This window comes from Oculina patagonica, unplaced genomic scaffold (assembly GCF_052425735.1).
Source record: "Oculina patagonica isolate OP01 unplaced genomic scaffold, crgOcupat unplaced34, whole genome shotgun sequence".
In the NCBI taxonomy this organism is placed as follows: Eukaryota; Metazoa; Cnidaria; class Anthozoa; order Scleractinia; family Oculinidae; genus Oculina; species Oculina patagonica.
In genome coordinates this window covers 272-22862 of record NW_027558190.1, presented here as the reverse complement: position 1 = coordinate 22862, position 22591 = coordinate 272, and the positions used below count along the sequence as shown (strand labels likewise).

General features: G+C 40.2%; 1 protein-coding gene across 1 annotated transcript; it reads right to left on the bottom strand.

Moving 5' to 3' along the window:
* Nucleotides 1-1675: 1675 nt before the first annotated feature.
* On the bottom strand, nt 1676-21704 carry LOC144640546 (uncharacterized). Its single transcript, XM_078499656.1, has 3 exons — nt 20658-21704; nt 19785-20300; nt 1676-3927 (listed from the first exon to the last, which is right to left on the bottom strand). The coding sequence occupies exons 1-3, from the start codon at nt 21553-21555 to the stop codon at nt 3332-3334; spliced, it is 2010 nt and encodes a 669-aa protein (XP_078355782.1). The 5' UTR covers nt 21556-21704; the 3' UTR covers nt 1676-3331.
* Nucleotides 21705-22591: the final 887 nt, after the last annotated feature.

Below are 22591 nucleotides of genomic sequence, written 5' to 3'. Positions count from 1 at the left end.
CTGTGATTAATCATTGATAAAGCATGGCTAGCATTAATAGAGCTCCTGTATACGCTGTCACGCTCTATGCAACATGGACTAAATAGGGCTTTTTACAGAGGGTTTCACAAAACTTTTGACGCACGGGTTCCGAAGTTTGTTCGGAACTTCCGAAGTTGGCAACGAACTTGGCAATTTGATCACGTAGTTGCAACTCAAGTTTCGAACTTCGCCACTTCTTTCTTACGGCTTCGTTAACTTACTTCGGCTTTATACGTTTCATTGTTTTCTCGAGCGGGACGAGAACTCTGTAAATTAACGAAATCCTCACTCGATCACTCGGGTATCCTACCTCGAAATCCAGGCTCGAGATCGACGTCCTCGTTGTTTACTGGTTTCCTACGGCTAGCAGCCGCTGTAAACAAGTTGGTTTTTCTGTCACGGCAACGAATATCCACGATTTAAAGTACCTGAATCATTCTTAGCGACCTTCTTAGCATTAAATCGCCGTCTGAGAACGTAAGCAGTTATAATTTTACTTTTGTTTGTTTGATTTTGTTTCTGTTGTTGCCTCTTTTCACAATTCCGTGTTTTAGAATATTCCGTCATTCCGCGTTTTAGGATATTCCGTCATTCCGTGTTTTAGAATATTCCGCCCTTGCGCCATTCCGCCGTGCCGTTCAGTCATTCCGCCCATTCCTCCGAATAGGGTCACCCTTGATTAAAGGTCTGGCACTACTTTCGAAACACCGCTGACCCAATAAAATTGCTTTTTGCTCAGACAATTTACAAAATGGCGGCTTGTGTGCGTGAAGGCTGAATCGACACAGATGAGGCTATTGCTGAAATTTTTGCCGATTGCGACTTTGATGTAAACTATGTAAGTCACAGCGAACTTAAGCCATGTGATTGAACCTCCAAATGCCCATGGTCAAAGAGTTCGACATGGAGCTGTACGAGTCAACAGTACAATAAGAAAATGCGGAAATGGGAAAGGAATTCATTTTAAATGCTAATTCCAGGGGTACTATAATATTTTATCTGAAAAGATGCCATTGCTTAGCCAAATTTAGAATCTCATTAAAAATTCAATATGGCCGCCGGTTGCTTAGTGTGTTTGGTTCTGGTAGGCAAGGGGTTAAAAGATAAGGATGCTGAGAGAAAAAAAGAATTAGAGGACCCGAATAAGAGACTGAGTTAGCACCCGGGGGGGGGGGACTCTCATAAGAAAGTGACGGGGATGCTCGTCGTCTCGGTTAGGAGTATAAAAAAAGAAAAAAAAATACAGGACCCGAATAAGAGACTGAGTTAGCACCCGGGGGGACTCCCGTAAGAAAGTGACGGGGATGCTCGTCGTCTCGGTTAGGAGTATAAATTTTGGACCCTGGGTCTCGCTTAGGGTGTTCTGGGGAAAATGGCAATATTTTAAGCCGTCAGGGTCTCGTTTAGGTTTGCTTGCGAAGAAATATACAAATATAAGTTCTATTTTCAGAATTTTGGTATCTTTTAGGGGTCTAAAATAGCTTGAGCCACGCCCAGATTGGTCTCTTTTAGGGGCTCTTTTCACAATTTCCGACGAGCATCCCCGTCCGTTTAATATGGGAGAGAGGATCAGGATATCACAAAAAAACCTTATCCAATAAGTGTTTAACATCAGTTCGTTTTAATTATACAAAAGTAGATAATAATCAAGATATTTTACAATAAAAATATGCATATAAAATCACTAAAAATACATCTTAACCATCCTTGTTCCACTTATACCCAATCCAAACCAAAAAACCGCGTTTTAAAGCTGATTAGTTAAATAGGGTTATTTTTTCACGAAAGTTGCTTATTGACGTTTCAGTTGGCTTTAAATTTAGCACAATGAAAGCACAAGTCGGGATTTACCTGAACCCTACGTAAAATTTAGTCTTTCAGTAAAAATAACACGCAAACTGCGGCGATGAACATTACGGACAAACGCATTGTTAGATAAAAACCTTCAGTACTTGACGTTTCGTATGCTTCTTTATACATCTTCAGAAGTAACCGTTAAATGAAAGTACAACTAAATTTAAATTATAAAAGAAGTCTACGTTTTGTTTTTCCGATGTAGAAATCTTGGCAGTCCCAACAACTAGCCTTATGTACAACTTTTGACATCTCATGACATCATCTACATGACAAAAAAACGGAACATTTCAAAGCGATCACAAATAGGAGTCACGCATCTGTTATTGCAGACCACGTCACGTCAACTGGTCATAATTTAAAATGGGACCACTTTGGCATACCAGCAAGGGGACGGTCAGATATACATTGCAAAATAAAGGAGACTTTACTGATAAGAGATTTAAAACCTGCCCTGAATGAAAATGTAGGCCGCGACACACAGCTAAACTTTACTTCCAATGCCAAAATAACCCCAAATATAAATATTAGTGCAAGAATGAGTTGATCTACATCAGAAGATTTTTAAGCCGTTCAATAAATTCGCAGTTCGTGTTTTATCAAGTCTATAAAACACTCGGCTGCGCCTCGTGTTTTAAACTTGATAAAACACTGCTGCTCATTTATTAAACATTACTTAAATTTAGTTGTACTTCCATTTAACGGTTACTTCTCAAGTTGTATGTAGAAGCATACGAAACGTCGAGTAAAAGGTCTATTTTTTTTTCTAACGATGCGTTTGTCCGCATTTGTCATCGCCGCAGTTTGCGTGTTATTTTTAGTTAAACCACAGGCAGACAAGTCTCTGTGTTTGAGGCCGCGTGACGTAAGAGTCACGGTAGGCGCTATTTGATCCCATACATTCACTGTATTTTGTAACGATTGACCTCCGCTTGAGTCAACTGATCGTGAGAAATGCTCCATAAAATACTGAATTTCGCATCTTTTTCATCCCAAACTAGGATCCCTTCTCTATCTGAATTTTAGATTTTGCCTCTTGGAAATTTGATGTTCTTAAAACTAGCATACACTCTATTGTCTTTATTGTTCACCACTAAATTTTCTTCCGCGCGCACATACAAAAGCGAGCATCGTGAATTATTTTTACTTTTCACGATAAAAAACTCAATGGAAAGCCGAAATTTAACAAACGTAACAAAACCAGACAAGGAACCCACTAAATGCAGTGAATTTGGTTAGTTTTTTTTTTTGTCAGCAGGCACACTTGTTTACAAATAAAAATCCCCCCTCTCGCTTTTCCTCGCTTCCAAGCCTCTCTCTGCCCTCATCCAACATGGCGGCGAATCTACTCGATCGCGAACTAATACTACGTGCGCCCACGGAAAACGCCTGCACTGCAGGCTAGCTTAAAATGAAATTCGCGCAAGCTGAAAATCCCCCTCCCCCCATCACTTTTCTAACGGTACCTCAAGATTTGTATACCACCAGTAGGAACTGGCATTAAAGACAGGAGCGATTCTCTCTGAATGTTCCAGGGAATGTTGTTATCCTTTAAAGTGCTGCTATCCTCGAGTTGCTTCCCAAAGCCGGGAAGGCAGAGACGCTGTTGATTAGGTGGGATTCCCTCCTCTTCTTGGATTTTAACTTTTACCTCTTCAATTGTCGTTTCTGGTTCCACATCTAAAGTGATTAACTTCCCAGTTTCCATTTTTATGTACAATCTCACTATCATAATCAAAAGTAGAGTTGAATTTTTCGGAATGTGGTAGGATCTCAGAGTGCGGTCGTCTTTGAGTTCAGTGTCGTCAAAAATGAGTTTTTGCTTGTCGGTTGGTAATCCTACTTCATCCTTTATTTTCTTTTTCACATCCTCGATAGTATCGTCGGGCACAAAGTGTAATGTGATCACAGTCTTCCCAGATCGTGTCTTCACAAAGAAACTTTTAAAAATCCCTTCTTCTTGTGTCACCTCATATGACCCTCCTTCTTCTTCAATTAACTCTGCGTGGAATCTTGTATTGCTCTTACTACTCGTGTTTCCTGGATCGTGAACTAAAGTAAACAACAAAAATATACTTGATTGTTAAAATTTAGAACGAAAAACATTTACGTGAAGGGTTATATGTTACGTAGACTACGTGCTCAGTTGCAATGATTCCTCATGCGGACTGCGCGGGTCATTAGGTAAGTATAGGTTAAGAATTTAGACTTTTTAACCCTCGGACGTACAAGCAAATTCATACCCCCTTCATCGTACAAGGGGGAGGGGTTGATAGAATCCCTCCCCGGAGTTTTCGTTCTATTAAGGCGCAGCGAAATTATTTTGCACTGAGAAGAAAGCTCGTAGCTTACTCTACAAGATGACATAATTTTAAATGGCTCTGACGTCATCACGTGACGTCATTAGAGCCGCCATCTTGAATCTACCCTTTTGGATTTTAAGAGGGCGTCCGTGTTACAACGGACAAGGCACATTTCGGACCTTCACCGATTTCCCTGATTTTTTCAGTGAAAGTCGACAATTATATCCCAGTAACAAATATCACATTTATTTGGATCAATTTGATATTTTATATTTTTTGCGAGGCGATTTTCAAAGTCACCTCAAAACCATGCAATTCGCCATTGGAGACTCTGTAAACTTGCTATAAATGACGGTCGCTGCCAAAACTTTATTACCCAATTCAACGAGCTGATTATTTTACATATTGAAGTTTCATCTTCCCTCGATAGTGTAGAGGTTTAATAATTGAAATCTATTTAAGTTTCGTTAAGTTATGATTTTTTTAATTTGACTCCCAACAAACTCCGGAATGTGCAAAGCGCGACATGCCTGTAGTTGAAAGCCATTTTCTCGAATGTGGGATCTGATCTAGAATCGTGCCTATTGTAACTCAAAAGTACTAACACCATAGTAGAAAAGTATGAAATAAAATTTGTGGGAACTCTTTACTGCGCGCCGTACAGAGCTCCACGAATTTCCCAAATATTCGCCATTTTGATCCAAAACAAAGAAAACGCTTGAGCGACCGATAAACCAATTCCAGAACCGTAAATGTTTGGAGATGTGTTAAATACTGCTAGAAGTCAGACTGTAAATGGAAAATATTTTTCTTTCGCAGTTCCAACCGTTTTAGCCGATTTCTCGGTATTTTCAACGCTCACAGCAATAAATATATCACTTTCGATCAATATGCAAATTTCGGCATAAGCGCCCGTGTTGTCACGGAACATCTGTATACCGCAACAATTTGCCTAAAAACGTTTTCCAAAGCAAAGATTTCCTTCTTACCTGGCCGGGCGATAAGATTCTTTAGGTTTCTATGTAAAAGCTTTCTTTTTGTTTTTGGCTGTAGAGAAGCTGTTTTCATTTCCCACGCTGCGACAAAACAGTGTTTGTTTTGCCGCAAGACTGACTTGTTCGTTTCAGTCTAATTCAATTAAAATCAGCCAGGCTGCCTAGTTTGTCAAAACCCGGGTTTTTGTTTTCGCTTGGCCTTTTCGAGGGGACTTTTTCAAGAAAATTCACGTTCCAAAAAATGCGCTTCTTGTATTGAGTAGAAACTTGCTGATTTGCTGTCGAGGTTGTCGAATAGGAGGGTCCTTAAGGGGGGATACCAAATCCCATTTCCCAGCCCAAATTTTGCCCAAATCCCATTTCCCAGCCTATTTTTTGTCCAAATCCCATTCCCAGTAGTAAAGTTCCCAGTGTATGGAAACCGGACTTAAGCGTAATATATTTGTTGTTTTGATTGTCCTAAATGTAGTCCACTCCCTGAACTCTCCCTTCGGTGAACCCAGGTACAGGCGTCGTTGAGCGAGTCCAGAAATATTGACCTGCATGCGCATTCTCAGAAATCTGTCAGCCCCACCCCCTCCCCCCCCCCAAAAAAAGGGGGGAAGCTGAAGAAACCAAACCATAATCGACAGCACCTCTGGAAACGCACGCACAGATGTTAAATTCAAAAATTTAGTACTTGTGGGTTTAATACCTATTCATTACGGAGATTCATTACCGTGGAGACAGAAAGAAACCGGCTGGGTTGGTGTTCGTGGGGGGCTGCTGTCGCATCGACGGCGGACCGGGATGGATGGCGCAGTTTTCTGGCCGGCCTCAAGAGTCCTCATGGGCCCGATGAGGATAAGTAAGTAAGGAAGTAAGCATTACGGCTTTAGACAAAGGTTATGACAATTTTTCTTGTAGATGTCGCGCTAATTTGTTGCGTAGTTGAATTTTTCATTTTAGCAAACTATTTTTACCCTAGCGCACACGTTGCATGTAAGAAACACCACACGTCTCTGTGGTTTTTCATTGGTTAGTTTTAAGCATGCACATGCAAGTTATTCTAGACTGTCCCTTCTCGCACCTGGGTCGCAGAAGGAATAGTTCAGGGAATGGACTATCCAAAATCATGTTCTGCTAGTTATATTATCACCAACACTGTTGAGAACATCACTTTTCATTTGTTCGTTTGTTTTGTAGAGGATGATAGAAATTTTCAGTAGCTTTAACTAAAGCTATCAAGTTTTTATCACTTACTTACCACTACCCTGCAAAACTTACTATCACTTCTTTTAAATATTCCATTTGTGCCCATGCTCAGTCATAGCAGTTCCGCTGAGTAACTTAATCACTTACACGAAAATTGATCGACGCTTGATGGACACTCGTGCAGTGTAGTGGTTTCGTTTCAGAGTTAATTTTCAGCGCTTTAACTGTCTATGCCGGACTTTAAGAATAATTATTATAGAGCGCAAAATATGCAGGTTTCGTCATGTACTGACATGCTTCCCATTCCCATTTTTTGTTTCCGAATCCCAGTCCCAGTTACCTAAATCCCATTTTCCCAGTGAAAATAAACGCAAATCCCAGTCAAAATAGGCAAATCCCAGTTCCCATTTTACCCCTTCAGGACCCTCGAATAGTTATGCTCCTTGTCTTGTCAAGACTGCTCGCAAATTTCATACAGGTTCCTGATAGAGGGAGGCGGGGGGGGGGTGGGGTGGGGGTTTAGGGGGTGGTAAAGCCGATTTCCCAGCCCTTACCTATTGTTTACCCGTATTTTCCAAATCCAAATTTCAGTTCTATCTATTGGTTTTTACTTGTGATTCCCAGTCCCAGTGACCCAAATTCATTTTCCCAGCAACAATTTGCCCAATCCTATTTCCCATTTTACCCCCTTCTAGCCCTTCCCCATAAACAAACAGTAATAAACAGTTATTTGATGAACATCAAAAGTCTCCGAAGTATTCGAGACATAAAAGTAAAAACACCAACAGTCGGGGCTTTATAATTGAAAGTCATTGTATTGATTTGATTTTAATAAGATGGTGGCCATTAATTTATCTGTCATAATTAGTAGGTGGGGGCATTAAAGTTTCTCTAAAACAAGAAAATAAATATGTAACACAAATGTGCATTTTGTATTCTATTACTATCGGTAATTGAAGGGATTCGCGAGCCCTGCTACGAAATATGTTTTTTCGACAACATGAATATAACAAATGTGAAAGAACCCGCATTTTTACATTTGTCCATTAACTCATCAAGTCTTGACTAGTAATAGTTCTCACTATAAAGCTGGCCCCGCCTTTTTATAATTTGTTTTACAGCAATAATCTAGGATTAGTAGAGTCTTTTTGTCGCCTTTAAAATTAGGCTTCTTTTTTACTGTTCCATGTACGTCAAGACATTGTTTGGTCTGTTTGCTGCGGAATTTCTTGTTGTGTGACACCATTGCGTCCCAAAAATATTCACAAGTTCAAGTCGAATATATTACCTAGCGCGCGGAAATAACACATAACACATTATTCGTGGTGACAACACGCAAGATTATTCCCGGGCTTATAACATTCACAATTATTAAACTTACAATGATTCCCAGTTCAAAAAGCCCTAAAAATTCCACAAGTAACAAAATATGGCACATTCAAAGATTCGAGAAAACAATTTTTGATCCTTATTCAAACCACTTTTTGGATCAAATAATCTGACAGTTTGTTAGCTAAACGAATTACCCCCGAGAGCAAACCTTAACGCTCGAACCAGCTCTTGGAACACACGTAGCCAAGAACACAAAACCGATTGCTCGAAATCTTTCGACGTATTACTAAAAACTGCTTCAAATATCACTAAACACAACCAAAGCAGAGAAACTGCTCGAACAAATCTGTGAACACGCGTAAGCCAAAAATCCGCGTATTCAACGTGTGACAAATGCCAAAACACGCGTCAGTCTTTTTAATACCGTTCTAACCCAAGATAGGGATTTTCATTTACCGCTACCCCCTGTTATCGTAATATTACTTCTTCGGGCATTTTCTGCCTTTTTGTCATCATTACCCAGGAATCCCTTGCGGCAAAACGTTATCATTACTCAGAGATTCCTCGCGGCCTTGTTCGAGCAAATCGAGATTTTTTCTGGTATACATACCGTATATTCGGACTGTAAGTACATTCTCTATATATACGCGCAAGCTACAATGAATGCCTCCTCGGGCTTTCGTCTCTGGGCGAAAGCCCTGCGGGGGCAATAACAGAAAACTGTTTTTCGTGAAAAGAGGATCGTAATATTAACGGCATTTTACTACGTTTAACCTTATGTGCTAATATGCACGTGACTTGTTTATCCCTTTATATTCATTCTTTTTCAATCTTGAAAGCATTCACATTCTTGTTCAATCAGGTCTTTCTTTTTGGCTTTCGATTTGAATTGGACCTCAAAATGGCACAAGATTTCTTTGAGCATTGGCACGTTAAATTTGTCCAGTTATGTTCTCTCGCACGCTCGCACAGGTTGAATGCGTCGTACGACAGTGAGTGCTGCAGGGCGTTAAATAGATATGAGGCGTTTATTTCACTTTGACTGTAAACAAATAAGATGCCCAGTTTGCTCGCGGATTAAGATAGAAAACAGCGTTTGTGAGTAGGAGACTAATCTAGTCTGCGCCAGGAGAAAAATTATCTTGTCTGCGCTAATGCAAAGCCTAGAGATATCGTTCATAGTTCGATGCCGATGTCTTCAGCGCCATTAGGGTCAACCATGTTGGCATCGTTTGCCTTTTCGATGTCCGAGTCAAGCAAAAAAAAAAAAAATTGCGTGATGTTACGCTGTGGAGCGTTTCCCTGGTTTTTGAGGCGATTCATTTTTTTTTGGGGGGGGGGCGTCTATTAGACACTGGGCGTCTATAAACTTTACACCTCAAGGGAGGTGTTTACTAGATACGAGGTTGTTCGTTTATTTGAGAGTGGACGTTTATTAGACCATATACAAGAAAACGTCGTGTCCTAAGTCTATGCCATGTCTTTCAGGTACATGAAAGGGGTACCTTTTTCAGTAAAAGGTATACAAAAGGGGAACGATTTCTGTCAAAATGGTTTATAAAAGGGCAAGGGGTTAGAGCTCGGGGCGGAGCCTTCCCGTATAAAATTTTTTAAAGTCCCCCCCTCCGGGGGGATATATTTCACTCAAACTCAGCGCGATAGTTTTAACGTTTTTTTTTTTAAAAAATAGAATCGACCACACCTTGTAATGGTCAAGCCCGCACTCAGTCTACTTCACAGCCGTTGGTAACGTCACGCAATGCACCCTCTGGGAGAAGCGTTGCGTGACGATGCAATGAAAGGCTACGCGCGCCAGTTGGGTTTTCAGTGGTGATTGGCATGCATGACATCATTCGATGATTTTTTTAAAGGAAGTCAGACTTGTAAAATCAGGGAAGATAGTGGAAATCCTTATTCGGTTTCTGGACCTGCGTCAACTACTAGCGAGGCAAGCAGTATAAAATTGATAAAAAATGAACAGATGATCACGAAATACTGTTTTTATAATACGAAAACAAAACTTATCGAAAAACTGACAATGCGGAATTTTCTCACCAAAATCACAAGGAAAGAGGTACTAACGTGAACCGACAGCAGTAGTGATCTTGCCAAACAAAACAGATATTTCTTCTGTCATCTGGAAGTTGATTACGTGTCTTCCTGCCACACTTACAGTCTTCCCAGTATGACCAGGATATTGGCATGACTTTGGTGCTCGCCAGAATCTTCCCAACAAGTGTCTGTGCTTCGGGCAGATGGTCATGCCTGCGAGTTGGCTCGCCGACAAACCGCGAATACCTGCTCTCGCCATGATCAGTTCGGCTTCCGTAACATCGCCGCATTTCGATAAGTGGCAGCTCGACAAATGAGCTGAAATATCCGAGTTGCACTCAGAGAGCAACACATGGCTCTCCTCATTCCTACTAGATCCACACGGAGTCTGTAATATCTCGTGAAGAGAGCAATTGGATGCAACAGCTGCCATTTCGTGCAGAATGGACGCCCAAGGATTTTCTCGAAATTAAACGAAATCGCTGACATTGGTCGGTTTAAATTGAATTAGACTGAAACAAACAAGTAAGTTTGCAAAAACAAACATTGAGTTATCCCAATTATTTGTCTTTTATGTATACAATGCTTCAAAAACTATTGATGTTTATAAGATAATTGTAGAACTTGCTTTGCCTCATTGGAGTCCGATAGTTTTCACAAAACACTGTTCTACTATGCAAACAAAACTTGTGCGACGCAAATCAGGGATTTCCCTTGTTTCCACAAGACCAGACTGGAATGTAATTTTTTCGAATAAATCCCTCCGAAAAAAAGTCAAGCAAATAAAAACCCTTTTGGGTATGAAAAAACATCCTCAGAAGCTTACAATTTTTTTAAAAGGTTTTGCAGAGAGAAAAACAAAAATAGGGGCCGACAGGGGTTTGACAAATAAGGCTTTAATTGAATTAGACTGAAACGAACAAGTCAGTCTTGCGGCAAAACAAACACTGTTTTATCGCAGCGTGGGAAATGAAAACAGCTTCTCTACAGCCAAAAACAAAAAGAAAGCTTTTACATAGAAGTCTAAAGAATCTTATCGCCCGGCCAGGTAAGAAGGAAATAATTGCTTTGGAATACGTTTTTAGGCAAATTGTTTGCGGCATACAGATGTTCCGTGACAAAACGGGCTTATGCCGAAATTTGCATATTGATCGAAAGTGTTATATTTATTGCTGTGAGCGTTGAAAATACCGAGAAATCGGCTAAAACGGTTGGAACTGCGAAAGAAAAATATTTTCCATTTACAGTCTGACTTCTAGCAGTATTTAACACATCTCCAAACATTTACGATTCTAGAATCTGTTTATCGGTCGCTCAAGCGTTTTCTTTGTTTTGGATCAAAATGGCGAATATTTGGGAAATTCGTGGAGCTCTGTACGGCGCGCAGTAAAGAGTTCCCACAAATTTTATTTCATACTTTTCTACTATGGTGTTATTACTTTTGAGTTACAATAGGCACGATTCTAGATCAGATCCCACATTCGAGAAAATGGCTTTCAACTACAGGCATGTCGCGCTTTGCACATTCCGGAGTTTGTTGGGAGTCAAATTAAAAAAATCATAACTTAACGAAACTTAAATAGATTTCAATTATTAAACCTCTACGCTATCGAGGGAAGATGAAACTTCAATATGTAGAATAATCAGCTCGTTGAATTGAGTAATAAAGTTTTGGCAACGACCGTCGTTTATAGCAAGTTTACGGAGTCTCCAATGGCGAATTGCATGGTTTTGAGATGACTTTGAAAATCGCCTCGCAAAAAATATAAAATATCGAATTGATCCAAATAAATGTGATATTTGTTACTGGGATATAATTGTCGACTTTCACTGAAAAAATCAGGGAAATCGGTGAAGGTCCGAAAAGTGCCTTTTCCGTTGTAACACGGACGCCCTCTTAACATTTTCTTAGAAAGTCGCAAAATAATGGAAAATTGATGCAAAATCATGAAGGCAGAATGCTTATGGAATGTAAAAATAAACAAATCGTGCTTTTCTGTTTCAATAAACTGGAAAAAATAAAGAAAAATGTTAAAAATGACGATTTTTGGCCAGACCTGCTTCTAGTTATGACGTTGCCCGAGGAGATAGCCGAGAGGACCTCCTGCTTTATTTTGTTACACATTTGATCTTTGACGTTGACAAATATGCTAATAACTTTGACTGTACCTTTGACGCGTGTCAAAGACGAGTCAAATATGTGTGAGCTTTGACTAAACCTTGGATGCGCGTCAAAGGTACAGTCAAATTTGCTAATAACTTTGACTTTAGCTTTGACCCACTTCAAAGCCAAATATGTCAAATATGCAACAGCTTTGTCACACCTTTGATCTTTGTCAAAAGCGTGGTCAAAAAAGATTAAGGCTTTGACTTCACATTTGACGCCTTTCAAAGGTGAAGTCAAATATGTAGCAACTTTGCAACTTACTTAGCTTTTTTTTCACTTTTTTAGTTTCTAGCATTCTTATCTAAACCTGACAGATTTTTACGATGTCGTTCTTTTTCTCACAAATTTCAGTTTCGATTGAGATGTCGAGTCCTTGGCACTATTGATTATAAAACAAATGGGTTTCGCCAGAAATACGCCATTACATGTCAAAATATAATTATTAAACTGCAATAAAATTAAACACAGTCTCGTATTTGTTTTATTTGTTTGTTGTTTTGAAGGATCAGCTAATTGACCCTTTTAATAGCAGAGACTTCGTTCTTTTGACAAATCTCAGTTTAAAAATTTATTCAGAATAGATAAAAGACGCACGGATTAGGCCAGTTGGGTTTTCAGTGGTGATTGGCATGCATGACATCATTCGATGATTTTTTTAAAGGAAGTCAGACTTGTAAAATCAGGGAAGATAGTGGAAATCCTTATTCGGTTTCTGGACCTGCGTCAACTACTAGCGAGGCAAGCAGTATAAAATTGATAAAAAATGAACAGATGATCACGAAATACTGTTTTTATAATACGAAAACAAAACTTATCGAAAAACTGACAATGCGGAATTTTCTCACCAAAATCACAAGGAAAGAGGTACTAACGTGAACCGACAGCAGTAGTGATCTTGCCAAACAAAACAGATATTTCTTCTGTCATCTGGAAGTTGATTACGTGTCTTCCTGCCACACTTACAGTCTTCCCAGTATGACCAGGATATTGGCATGACTTTGGTGCTCGCCAGAATCTTCCCAACAAGTGTCTGTGCTTCGGGCAGATGGTCATGCCTGCGAGTTGGCTCGCCGACAAACCGCGAATACCTGCTCTCGCCATGATCAGTTCGGCTTCCGTAACATCGCCGCATTTCGATAAGTGGCAGCTCGACAAATGAGCTGAAATATCCGAGTTGCACTCAGAGAGCAACACATGGCTCTCCTCATTCCTACTAGATCCACACGGAGTCTGTAATATCTCGTGAAGAGAGCAATTGGATGCAACAGCTGCCATTTCGTGCAGAATGGACGCCCAAGGATTTTCTCGAAATTAAACGAAATCGCTGACATTGGTCGGTTTAAATTGAATTAGACTGAAACAAACAAGTAAGTTTGCAAAAACAAACATTGAGTTATCCCAATTATTTGTCTTTTATGTATACAATGCTTCAAAAACTATTGATGTTTATAAGATAATTGTAGAACTTGCTTTGCCTCATTGGAGTCCGATAGTTTTCACAAAACACTGTTCTACTATGCAAACAAAACTTGTGCGACGCAAATCAGGGATTTCCCTTGTTTCCACAAGACCAGACTGGAATGTAATTTTTTCGAATAAATCCCTCCGAAAAAAAGTCAAGCAAATAAAAACCCTTTTGGGTATGAAAAAACATCCTCAGAAGCTTACAATTTTTTTAAAAGGTTTTGCAGAGAGAAAAACAAAAATAGGGGCCGACAGGGGTTTGACAAATAAGGCTTTAATTGAATTAGACTGAAACGAACAAGTCAGTCTTGCGGCAAAACAAACACTGTTTTATCGCAGCGTGGGAAATGAAAACAGCTTCTCTACAGCCAAAAACAAAAAGAAAGCTTTTACATAGAAGTCTAAAGAATCTTATCGCCCGGCCAGGTAAGAAGGAAATAATTGCTTTGGAATACGTTTTTAGGCAAATTGTTTGCGGCATACAGATGTTCCGTGACAAAACGGGCTTATGCCGAAATTTGCATATTGATCGAAAGTGTTATATTTATTGCTGTGAGCGTTGAAAATACCGAGAAATCGGCTAAAACGGTTGGAACTGCGAAAGAAAAATATTTTCCATTTACAGTCTGACTTCTAGCAGTATTTAACACATCTCCAAACATTTACGATTCTAGAATCTGTTTATCGGTCGCTCAAGCGTTTTCTTTGTTTTGGATCAAAATGGCGAATATTTGGGAAATTCGTGGAGCTCTGTACGGCGCGCAGTAAAGAGTTCCCACAAATTTTATTTCATACTTTTCTACTATGGTGTTATTACTTTTGAGTTACAATAGGCACGATTCTAGATCAGATCCCACATTCGAGAAAATGGCTTTCAACTACAGGCATGTCGCGCTTTGCACATTCCGGAGTTTGTTGGGAGTCAAATTAAAAAAATCATAACTTAACGAAACTTAAATAGATTTCAATTATTAAACCTCTACGCTATCGAGGGAAGATGAAACTTCAATATGTAGAATAATCAGCTCGTTGAATTGAGTAATAAAGTTTTGGCAACGACCGTCGTTTATAGCAAGTTTACGGAGTCTCCAATGGCGAATTGCATGGTTTTGAGATGACTTTGAAAATCGCCTCGCAAAAAATATAAAATATCGAATTGATCCAAATAAATGTGATATTTGTTACTGGGATATAATTGTCGACTTTCACTGAAAAAATCAGGGAAATCGGTGAAGGTCCGAAAAGTGCCTTTTCCGTTGTAACACGGACGCCCTCTTAACATTTTCTTAGAAAGTCGCAAAATAATGGAAAATTGATGCAAAATCATGAAGGCAGAATGCTTATGGAATGTAAAAATAAACAAATCGTGCTTTTCTGTTTCAATAAACTGGAAAAAATAAAGAAAAATGTTAAAAATGACGATTTTTGGCCAGACCTGCTTCTAGTTATGACGTTGCCCGAGGAGATAGCCGAGAGGACCTCCTGCTTTATTTTGTTACACATTTGATCTTTGACGTTGACAAATATGCTAATAACTTTGACTGTACCTTTGACGCGTGTCAAAGACGAGTCAAATATGTGTGAGCTTTGACTAAACCTTGGATGCGCGTCAAAGGTACAGTCAAATTTGCTAATAACTTTGACTTTAGCTTTGACCCACTTCAAAGCCAAATATGTCAAATATGCAACAGCTTTGTCACACCTTTGATCTTTGTCAAAAGCGTGGTCAAAAAAGATTAAGGCTTTGACTTCACATTTGACGCCTTTCAAAGGTGAAGTCAAATATGTAGCAACTTTGCAACTTACTTAGCTTTTTTTTCACTTTTTTAGTTTCTAGCATTCTTATCTAAACCTGACAGATTTTTACGATGTCGTTCTTTTTCTCACAAATTTCAGTTTCGATTGAGATGTCGAGTCCTTGGCACTATTGATTATAAAACAAATGGGTTTCGCCAGAAATACGCCATTACATGTCAAAATATAATTATTAAACTGCAATAAAATTAAACACAGTCTCGTATTTGTTTTATTTGTTTGTTGTTTTGAAGGATCAGCTAATTGACCCTTTTAATAGCAGAGACTTCGTTCTTTTGACAAATCTCAGTTTAAAAATTTATTCAGAATAGATAAAAGACGCACGGATTAGGCCTGGGGACGAGGAGGACGTCTGTGGCAACCCGCGTTGCCAAGATCTGTTGTGGCAAAGACATTTTATTTTCAAAACGACTGTAAATCGCGAGCGTTGCTATGTGTTGCTATGGTAACCATTGACGTCATGAAAATAACTACAATTTGTTCAGCAGTGACTGACTATTTGTTTGACATTATTATATTATCAGCAAATTGTAACAATTTATAGTACTGACAGTCTTCAAGCTGGGAACGGCTGGATAATAATATGTAAACCCTTTGAATGAGTAATGTATTGTTTTGCTACGGTTGACTTAGTGGACTACGACTCCACTTCGGCGAAAGGGAATTGATTTATGATTGCAGACGGAGTTGGACGACACCAACTAACATAACTATAACAAAAAGTAAGAAAAAAAAACCGCCATGGGTAACATAGTTTGGGAGAATAATAGCAAAGTATTGACCTTTTTCAGTCTCTACGATCAAAGAAACCCATCAAACAATATGTTGCCTTATTGAAATATAACGTACTAGGGTTTGCAATTGTCGCAAATTCTTTTTGCACGGTAAATTTTGTTCGATTTACGATAAATACGAAATCAAGACTGTATGTTATTTAAGCAATAGCATAGTTTCGATCGTTTACCATTCTCACTCATTAATTATGCCGCTCATTGTCCGGCGTGGATAAGATATGGGAAAAGATTGTGGCCGAGGCAATGAGCGACTGGGTGAGAAAGCACTATAGCTGTGTATTACGTCGCCGAAGGGGAGGTGGGAGGGTCGAAAATTTGTTCGGACTTCCCGGCTTGCGTATCTCTTTCGAAATGTCCCGAAACTAAGCAAAGAGATCTTTAAATACCGCGATTGTGCACATGCTGATTAGGCATTACATAATACAACTATCTATAAACAAACAGGGTTATGTAATCCACGCACTTGTGAATTCCGCGTCATAATTATGAATGAGAATAGTTTACCATTCTCACTCATTAATTATGCCGCTCATTGTCCGGCGTGGATAAGATATGGGAAAAGATTGTGGCCTACGGCTGCTCACGCACCTTGCTGCTTCAGTATAAACGCCAAAGGATCTCCGCATTTACAGGAAATAATCCACAAAATACACCTTCTCCCCAAAACTCAGAAAACCCCTCAGACCCCAACCGGTATATCCAACCACGAGAGAGGCCCAACCCAGCTAGTGGGGTTACTTCCCTATACCATATCATAGCATGTATTTAGATCGTGGCTTATAATGAGAGTGAAGTTAAGAGTAAAGAAAACGCCAAGACCTAAGGCGGACAGAATAACACCAGTGATGTCTGCCGAGAAAGGAAAACGTAAGACAAAAACGAAAAAAGAACAAAAGGGAAAAACCCCACTAGCCAAGCCGGACCAGGAATCCGTCGTAAACGGATTATAGGGTGTAAATTAGAATACCCTTCTGATCGCGACAAGGCCAGTGGAGGGGGTGGACTGACTATTTTTATATTATTTTAAAATGACATAATATTTTGAATTGTTAAAATTCTAGCTAGGGGAGAAGTAAAGGATAAACATAACTCCCGTATAACCCAGGTTGTAGCGTCTAAACGTGGATAAAATGCTTAACTCCGTGGATAAAAACGGCCGACCGGCGAGCTTCTAATAATTACAAACTAAACCTACAGAAATATACAATTGTCTATTTAAAGTTCCGCACTGGGATGTGTTAGGTAACAAACCTTACGTTAGCCCAACGTGTTAACACTTTAACCTAAGCTCATTAACACTCAAACAGCAGTAAGCTCTTAAACAAAAGTCCACACAACTACTGTATTTTTCTTGACATGAAAGCTTATCAATTCCAGACCGATAAACCATAACAAAGCACCTAACACACCAACACTTAAAAGGACCGACACATGACTGTTGCCAAATACCCTCGATACCCAATTCAAACTTTAAACAAAGACGACGCATGGCTCTTGCCAACTTAGCTCGACACACGAGCACACTTGAGACCAAAACCGTAACACGTCGTGAAACAAATTGTGCTCAACAAAGGAGCGAACATAGCTATAGCCGACACACGGCATGTTCCAATTTCTACTCGACACACGAGCGAACGTTTTAGCTACAACCAACAGACAGCATCTGCCAATTTCTGCTCGACATACGAGCGAACGTTTTAGCTATAACAGCCGACACACGGCGTCTGCCAATCTCTGCTCGACACACGAGCGACGGAACGTTTTAGCTATTACAGCCGACACACGGCGTCTGCCAATCTCTGCTCGACACACGAGCGACGGAACGTTTTAGCTATGACAGCCGACAAACGGCATCTGCCAATTTCTGCTCGACACACGAGCGAACGTAAGCTACTACAGCCAACACACGGCGTCTGCCAATCTCTGCTCGACACACGAGCGAACGTAAGCTACTAAAGCCGTAATAAACGGGGTCCGCTAATAAATTGCCCTAAACAGAACTAGATATAAAGCACACTACGCGATAAACAAACGAGATAGCAAGCGAAAAAGAAAGCATATAAATGTTTTAAAATACCGAGTAATTGTTGTATACGTTGTCCCGCTTCTCCGGAATGCTGTGGAACTGGAAAAGCGGCAGAGACTGGATATAAGCTGAAATACAGTGTAAGTCCTGTAGTTTTTATAGCAGCAGCAGGGTAGGTACAGCCATTTACTTGCTTGGGCTTCGGCGACGTACGGCGAGAGTATAAGAAAATTCGTCCGGACTTCCCGGCTTGCGTATCTCTTTCGAAATGTCCCGAAACTAAGCAAAGAGATCTTTAAATACCGCGATTGTGCACATGCTGATTAGGCATTACATAATACAACTATCTATAAACAAACAGGGTTATGTAATCCACGCACTTGTGAATTCCGCGTCATAATTATGAATGAGAATAGTGTACACATAATTACTTTGTAGATATTATAATATTAGCTACTGTTATCAAATGAGTATTTTATCTTTTATAGTGCTATTGCGATGAAATTCGTATGTTTCCTTTTAATTTAGTGGTGAACTATAACAGCCCTTATAGTTCACCACTAATTTTCTCCGATTCTGATTGGTTTTAATTAATCACGTGACGCGATAGTGTTCGTCCGCCGGAGGGCAGTATCAGCCCTTATAGTTCACCACTAAATTTTCTCCGATTCTGATTGGTTTAAATTGATTACGTGACGCGATAGTGCCCGTCCACCGGAGGGCACTATCAGCCCTTATAGTTCACCACTAAATTTTCTCCGATTCTCATTGGTTTAAATTAAACACGTGACGCGATAGTGCCCGTCCGCCGGAGTGCACTATCAGCCCATAGTGACCGCCGAAGAAAAATGCCCGGGTCGATAGTGCCCGCCCGTGACTTTTTTTTGTAAACAAGCGTGCCTGCAGACAAAAAAATCCAACCAAATTCACTGCATTTAGTGGGTTTCTTGTCTGGTTTTGTTTCGTTTGTTAAATTTCGGCTTTCAATTGAGTTTTTTATCCTGAAAAGTAAAAATAATTCACGATGCTTGTTTTTGCATGTGCGCGCGGAAGAAAATTTAGTGGTGAACAATAAAGACAATAGAGTGTTTCCGTCTCGGAACTATCGGTTTGATAGTTGCCCCTTGGAAATTTGATGTTCTTAAAATTAGCATATTAGCCCTCAAAGCTTCGCTTCTCGGGCTAATATTTGTTTTAAGAACATCAAATTTCCGCGGGGCAACTATCAGCCGATAGTTCCTCGACAGAAACACTCTATTGTTAAAATAGTGCCCTCCCGAGAAAAATGCCCGGATCGATAGTGCCCACCCGTGACTTTTTTGTAAACAAGCGTGCCTGCAGACAAAAAATATTAGCATATTAGCAAATAATAGGGCTAATATTTGTTTTAAGAACATCAAATTTCCGCGGGGCAACTATCAGTCGATAGTTCCTCGACAGAAACACTCTATTGTTAAAATAATTCCTCGACAGAAACACTCTATTGTTAAAATAGTGCCCTCCGGCGGACGAACACTATCGCGTCACGTGATCAAGTTAATCCAATCAGAATCGGAGAAAATTTAGCGGTGAACTGTAATGGATTATTGTGCACGCTCACTTATAGTGTATTTGATTGCGCGGCTCTGCCCTCTTTTTATAAAGGGATTTGTTGGCAACAAAAAGGCCTGAATTTATTTGTAAAAGATCAAGGACCTAGCTAATTCCCCGGCAACAGTTGTTCTTATAAATAATTACTTCTACAAAAGAAGACGTTCTTGAACAAACCTGGGTACTGTAAGAAATATTTTCGACAAGCTCTGTATTCCTCCTCCAGAATGGTTGTCGTGAGTTTTACTTCAGTGAGGGCAAGTTCCAGCAATATCTCCTCTGTCACGAGAAATCTCTGCGCCATTTCATTCAAGTAGCCTGTACAGTAGTCGTCCCACAATTTGTCGAGTATTTCAAGTGTGCTACATTCCACTGTGATTATCAGGCTTCCTGGGTTGGTGTCCACAATCAACAACTCTCGTATTTCCCTCAAATAACGTACAAAGCCATTTAGATCCTCTGGTTTAGATGGGTCAATCGTCTTCAAGTACTTGAATGCTGCCAAATTCAAAACCTCTTGGGAACTGGGAAGGGCGCCCTGGTTACTCACTCCACCCACTGAACCTCCTGTGGCTACTGCCTGTAGTTGAATCTCTGCTTGGGGTTCCTGTGGGGCTACAATCAACTCTGAAGATCCATCCAGTGGGCCAGGTCCTGAGATGGCTTCGCAATTGATCCGCAATTGCAGTCGAGCTGCTGGGATAAAACACATTTTGAATTAAATTCAGAAGTAAACCTAACAGGGCCGATTCGGCATTCCACACATGATCAGTGTTACATCATGATCTCATGAAATCACTGGTAAAGAAATAGGACGGAGCAGACAAATAGAACAGCCCAAACGAAGCTTTTCAACTGTTAATAATTTTCCCACTGATAGAATCAAGTGGGGCCCCACAAAACAGGTCATGGAATCCTGTCCTCTTGTAACGCAAGCCGAACGAACTTATCCTAATTCACATAACCTTTTTTCTTTGATGTGGAAAGAACGACTAAGTAAAAGGTTAAAAATGGCAATGAAATGTCAAATGACAAGTCATTTTAACTGACCTCCAGCTGCTTGAGGATTACGATCTGAGGAGCTGAGCCTGTCTAGAGATTGATGAAGCGTTCCCAGCTGATCTTTAATTTCTTGAGCTTCTTCTCGAACTGCTGTCTCTAGGACATTTGTTGACCCTTTTAAATCGCCTTGGACTCTTGTCTGCAGCCGTTCTAACCCTCCTTGGACTTCTTTAGTCGCTGCCTCCTGGGCCCCCTTTAAACTTGTCTCCAGACGTTCCATCCCTTTATGGGTCGTGACGTTTAGTTCTTCTACGGATTTCTTTACTTCCATATCGTTTCTATACCAGCTCATTAGTTCCTCTACATTTCTTCCATCCTCTGCTGTGAGGGGATCATTTAAAAAGTTATCAATGGCCTTCTGCCATTCCGTCTTCTTCACAGAGCTGATCTGCGCCGCAATTCTTATCAGAGCGTCACTGATTTCCTGCCAAAGCTGTGGGAACTCGTCATCTTTGATCTCCATCTTTTGGCTCACGTGACCATACACTGAGTTGCGGTAGAATTTAATTCTGGCCAAATCAGCAGCTAAACTGTGGTCTGTGTTTGCTGGTAGGGTATCCCATCCCGTGGCAGGGGGGATCAGGTTGCAAATAGTTCTCAGCAACCTGAACAGCAAGGTCACATCAAAATCAGTTGACTTGCCGTACACCCCTGGGGCAGGGTAAAGACAGTCCCACTGTGGCTTGGTGAGCTTTGCTGCTTTGAGTTGTTTCTCTTTTGCGGGATTCTTTAGTATTGTGGGAAGATTACTTGGTGGACAAAGCTGATCAAATATCTCCCTCAGAAGCGCAGTGCCTCCACTTATTAACAGTCGTGCAACACGTTGAAAATTTGATTTTCCAGTTGTCGAACGAAGCACTTCATCTGGGTCTGGGGCGGCGGCCATTTAAGAAGTCAGACTGCAGAGAAAGTATGAAATCACTTGAGTTTGGTACTAAGGAATCAACAAATAGGCCATTTGTAACAATTGGTCACATGACCTTCTTTCCAGAAACACAAAAACCACCCACTTTGGACTGCATTTTGGATGTCGATGGGTATCGAAAAAAGCTATCTTGCGTATTTTTAGGCATAATATCTCAAAAAGGGGGGTATTTTATGACTGTTTGAAATAAGAATTTTTATCTTAAGAGCGACCCTTGCAATTCAGCAACGGGACATTGCTTTTCAAGTTTCAAAATGCCATAAAATCTCTACCTTACGGTTAACTGGCATGAAATTTGCCGTTATGGATAGCTTTTCCCAGTTTTCGTATTTTGGACAGCTGTATAGGATGGGTGTCTTTTTTAAGGAAATGATTACAAAAAATATTTGAATGCAAGAGCTTCTCACTTCCATACAGAGCCGTCTCGATTCTTAAGTGTTCAAACTGTCATAAAATGTCACCACTATACAGCAGACTGGTCTGAAAGTTGGTATTTGGGCTAGTCCAAACATGCCCTTTCCATTTTCGATGTTCACAGCTCCAGTTAATTGGTCACGTGATCAATAGTCGCAAAAGGTCTATTTCACTAACAATGATTTACATTGCAGTTTGCTAGCTGGTCATTATGACGCCTCTGAAAAAAAAAAGTCAAACCTGCGCCAAGAGTCACAGCGCAATCAAAGTACATTATGGGTGGGTTGGACGGGTGCAGTTGTTCCAACTGTAATACCCTCAAGTGGAAAGAACACACACAACAGACTACCAACAATATTCTACAAACCACCCACTGTTGCACTCGAACAATGTCAATTATTCATGATTTGTAGTACTTATAAGTGATGTAGATAACTTATAAAGTGCGAATAGTGTATCAACGAAATACTTCAATGCAAAAGCCTATTTTTACAACATTGCTACAAGCAATGCAAACAGCCCAACCTTGTTCCCAGTTCCTCTTCTGCAAACCTTGTTCCCAGTCGCTCTTCTGCAAACAGCC

Excerpts from the sequence above, each read along its gene's own strand:
- LOC144640546 (XM_078499656.1), bottom strand. The coding sequence starts at position 21,555 with ATGGCCGCCGCCCCAGACCCAGATGAAGTGCTTCGTTCGACAACTGGA. Across the intron at positions 20,301-20,657 it reads TAATCCTCAAGCAGCTGGAG|CTCGACTGCAATTGCGGATC; the intron begins GTCAGTTAAAAT and ends TTATCCCAGCAG. Across the intron at positions 3,928-19,784 it reads ATATTTCTTACAGTACCCAG|TTCACGATCCAGGAAACACG; the intron begins GTTTGTTCAAGA and ends TGTTTACTTTAG.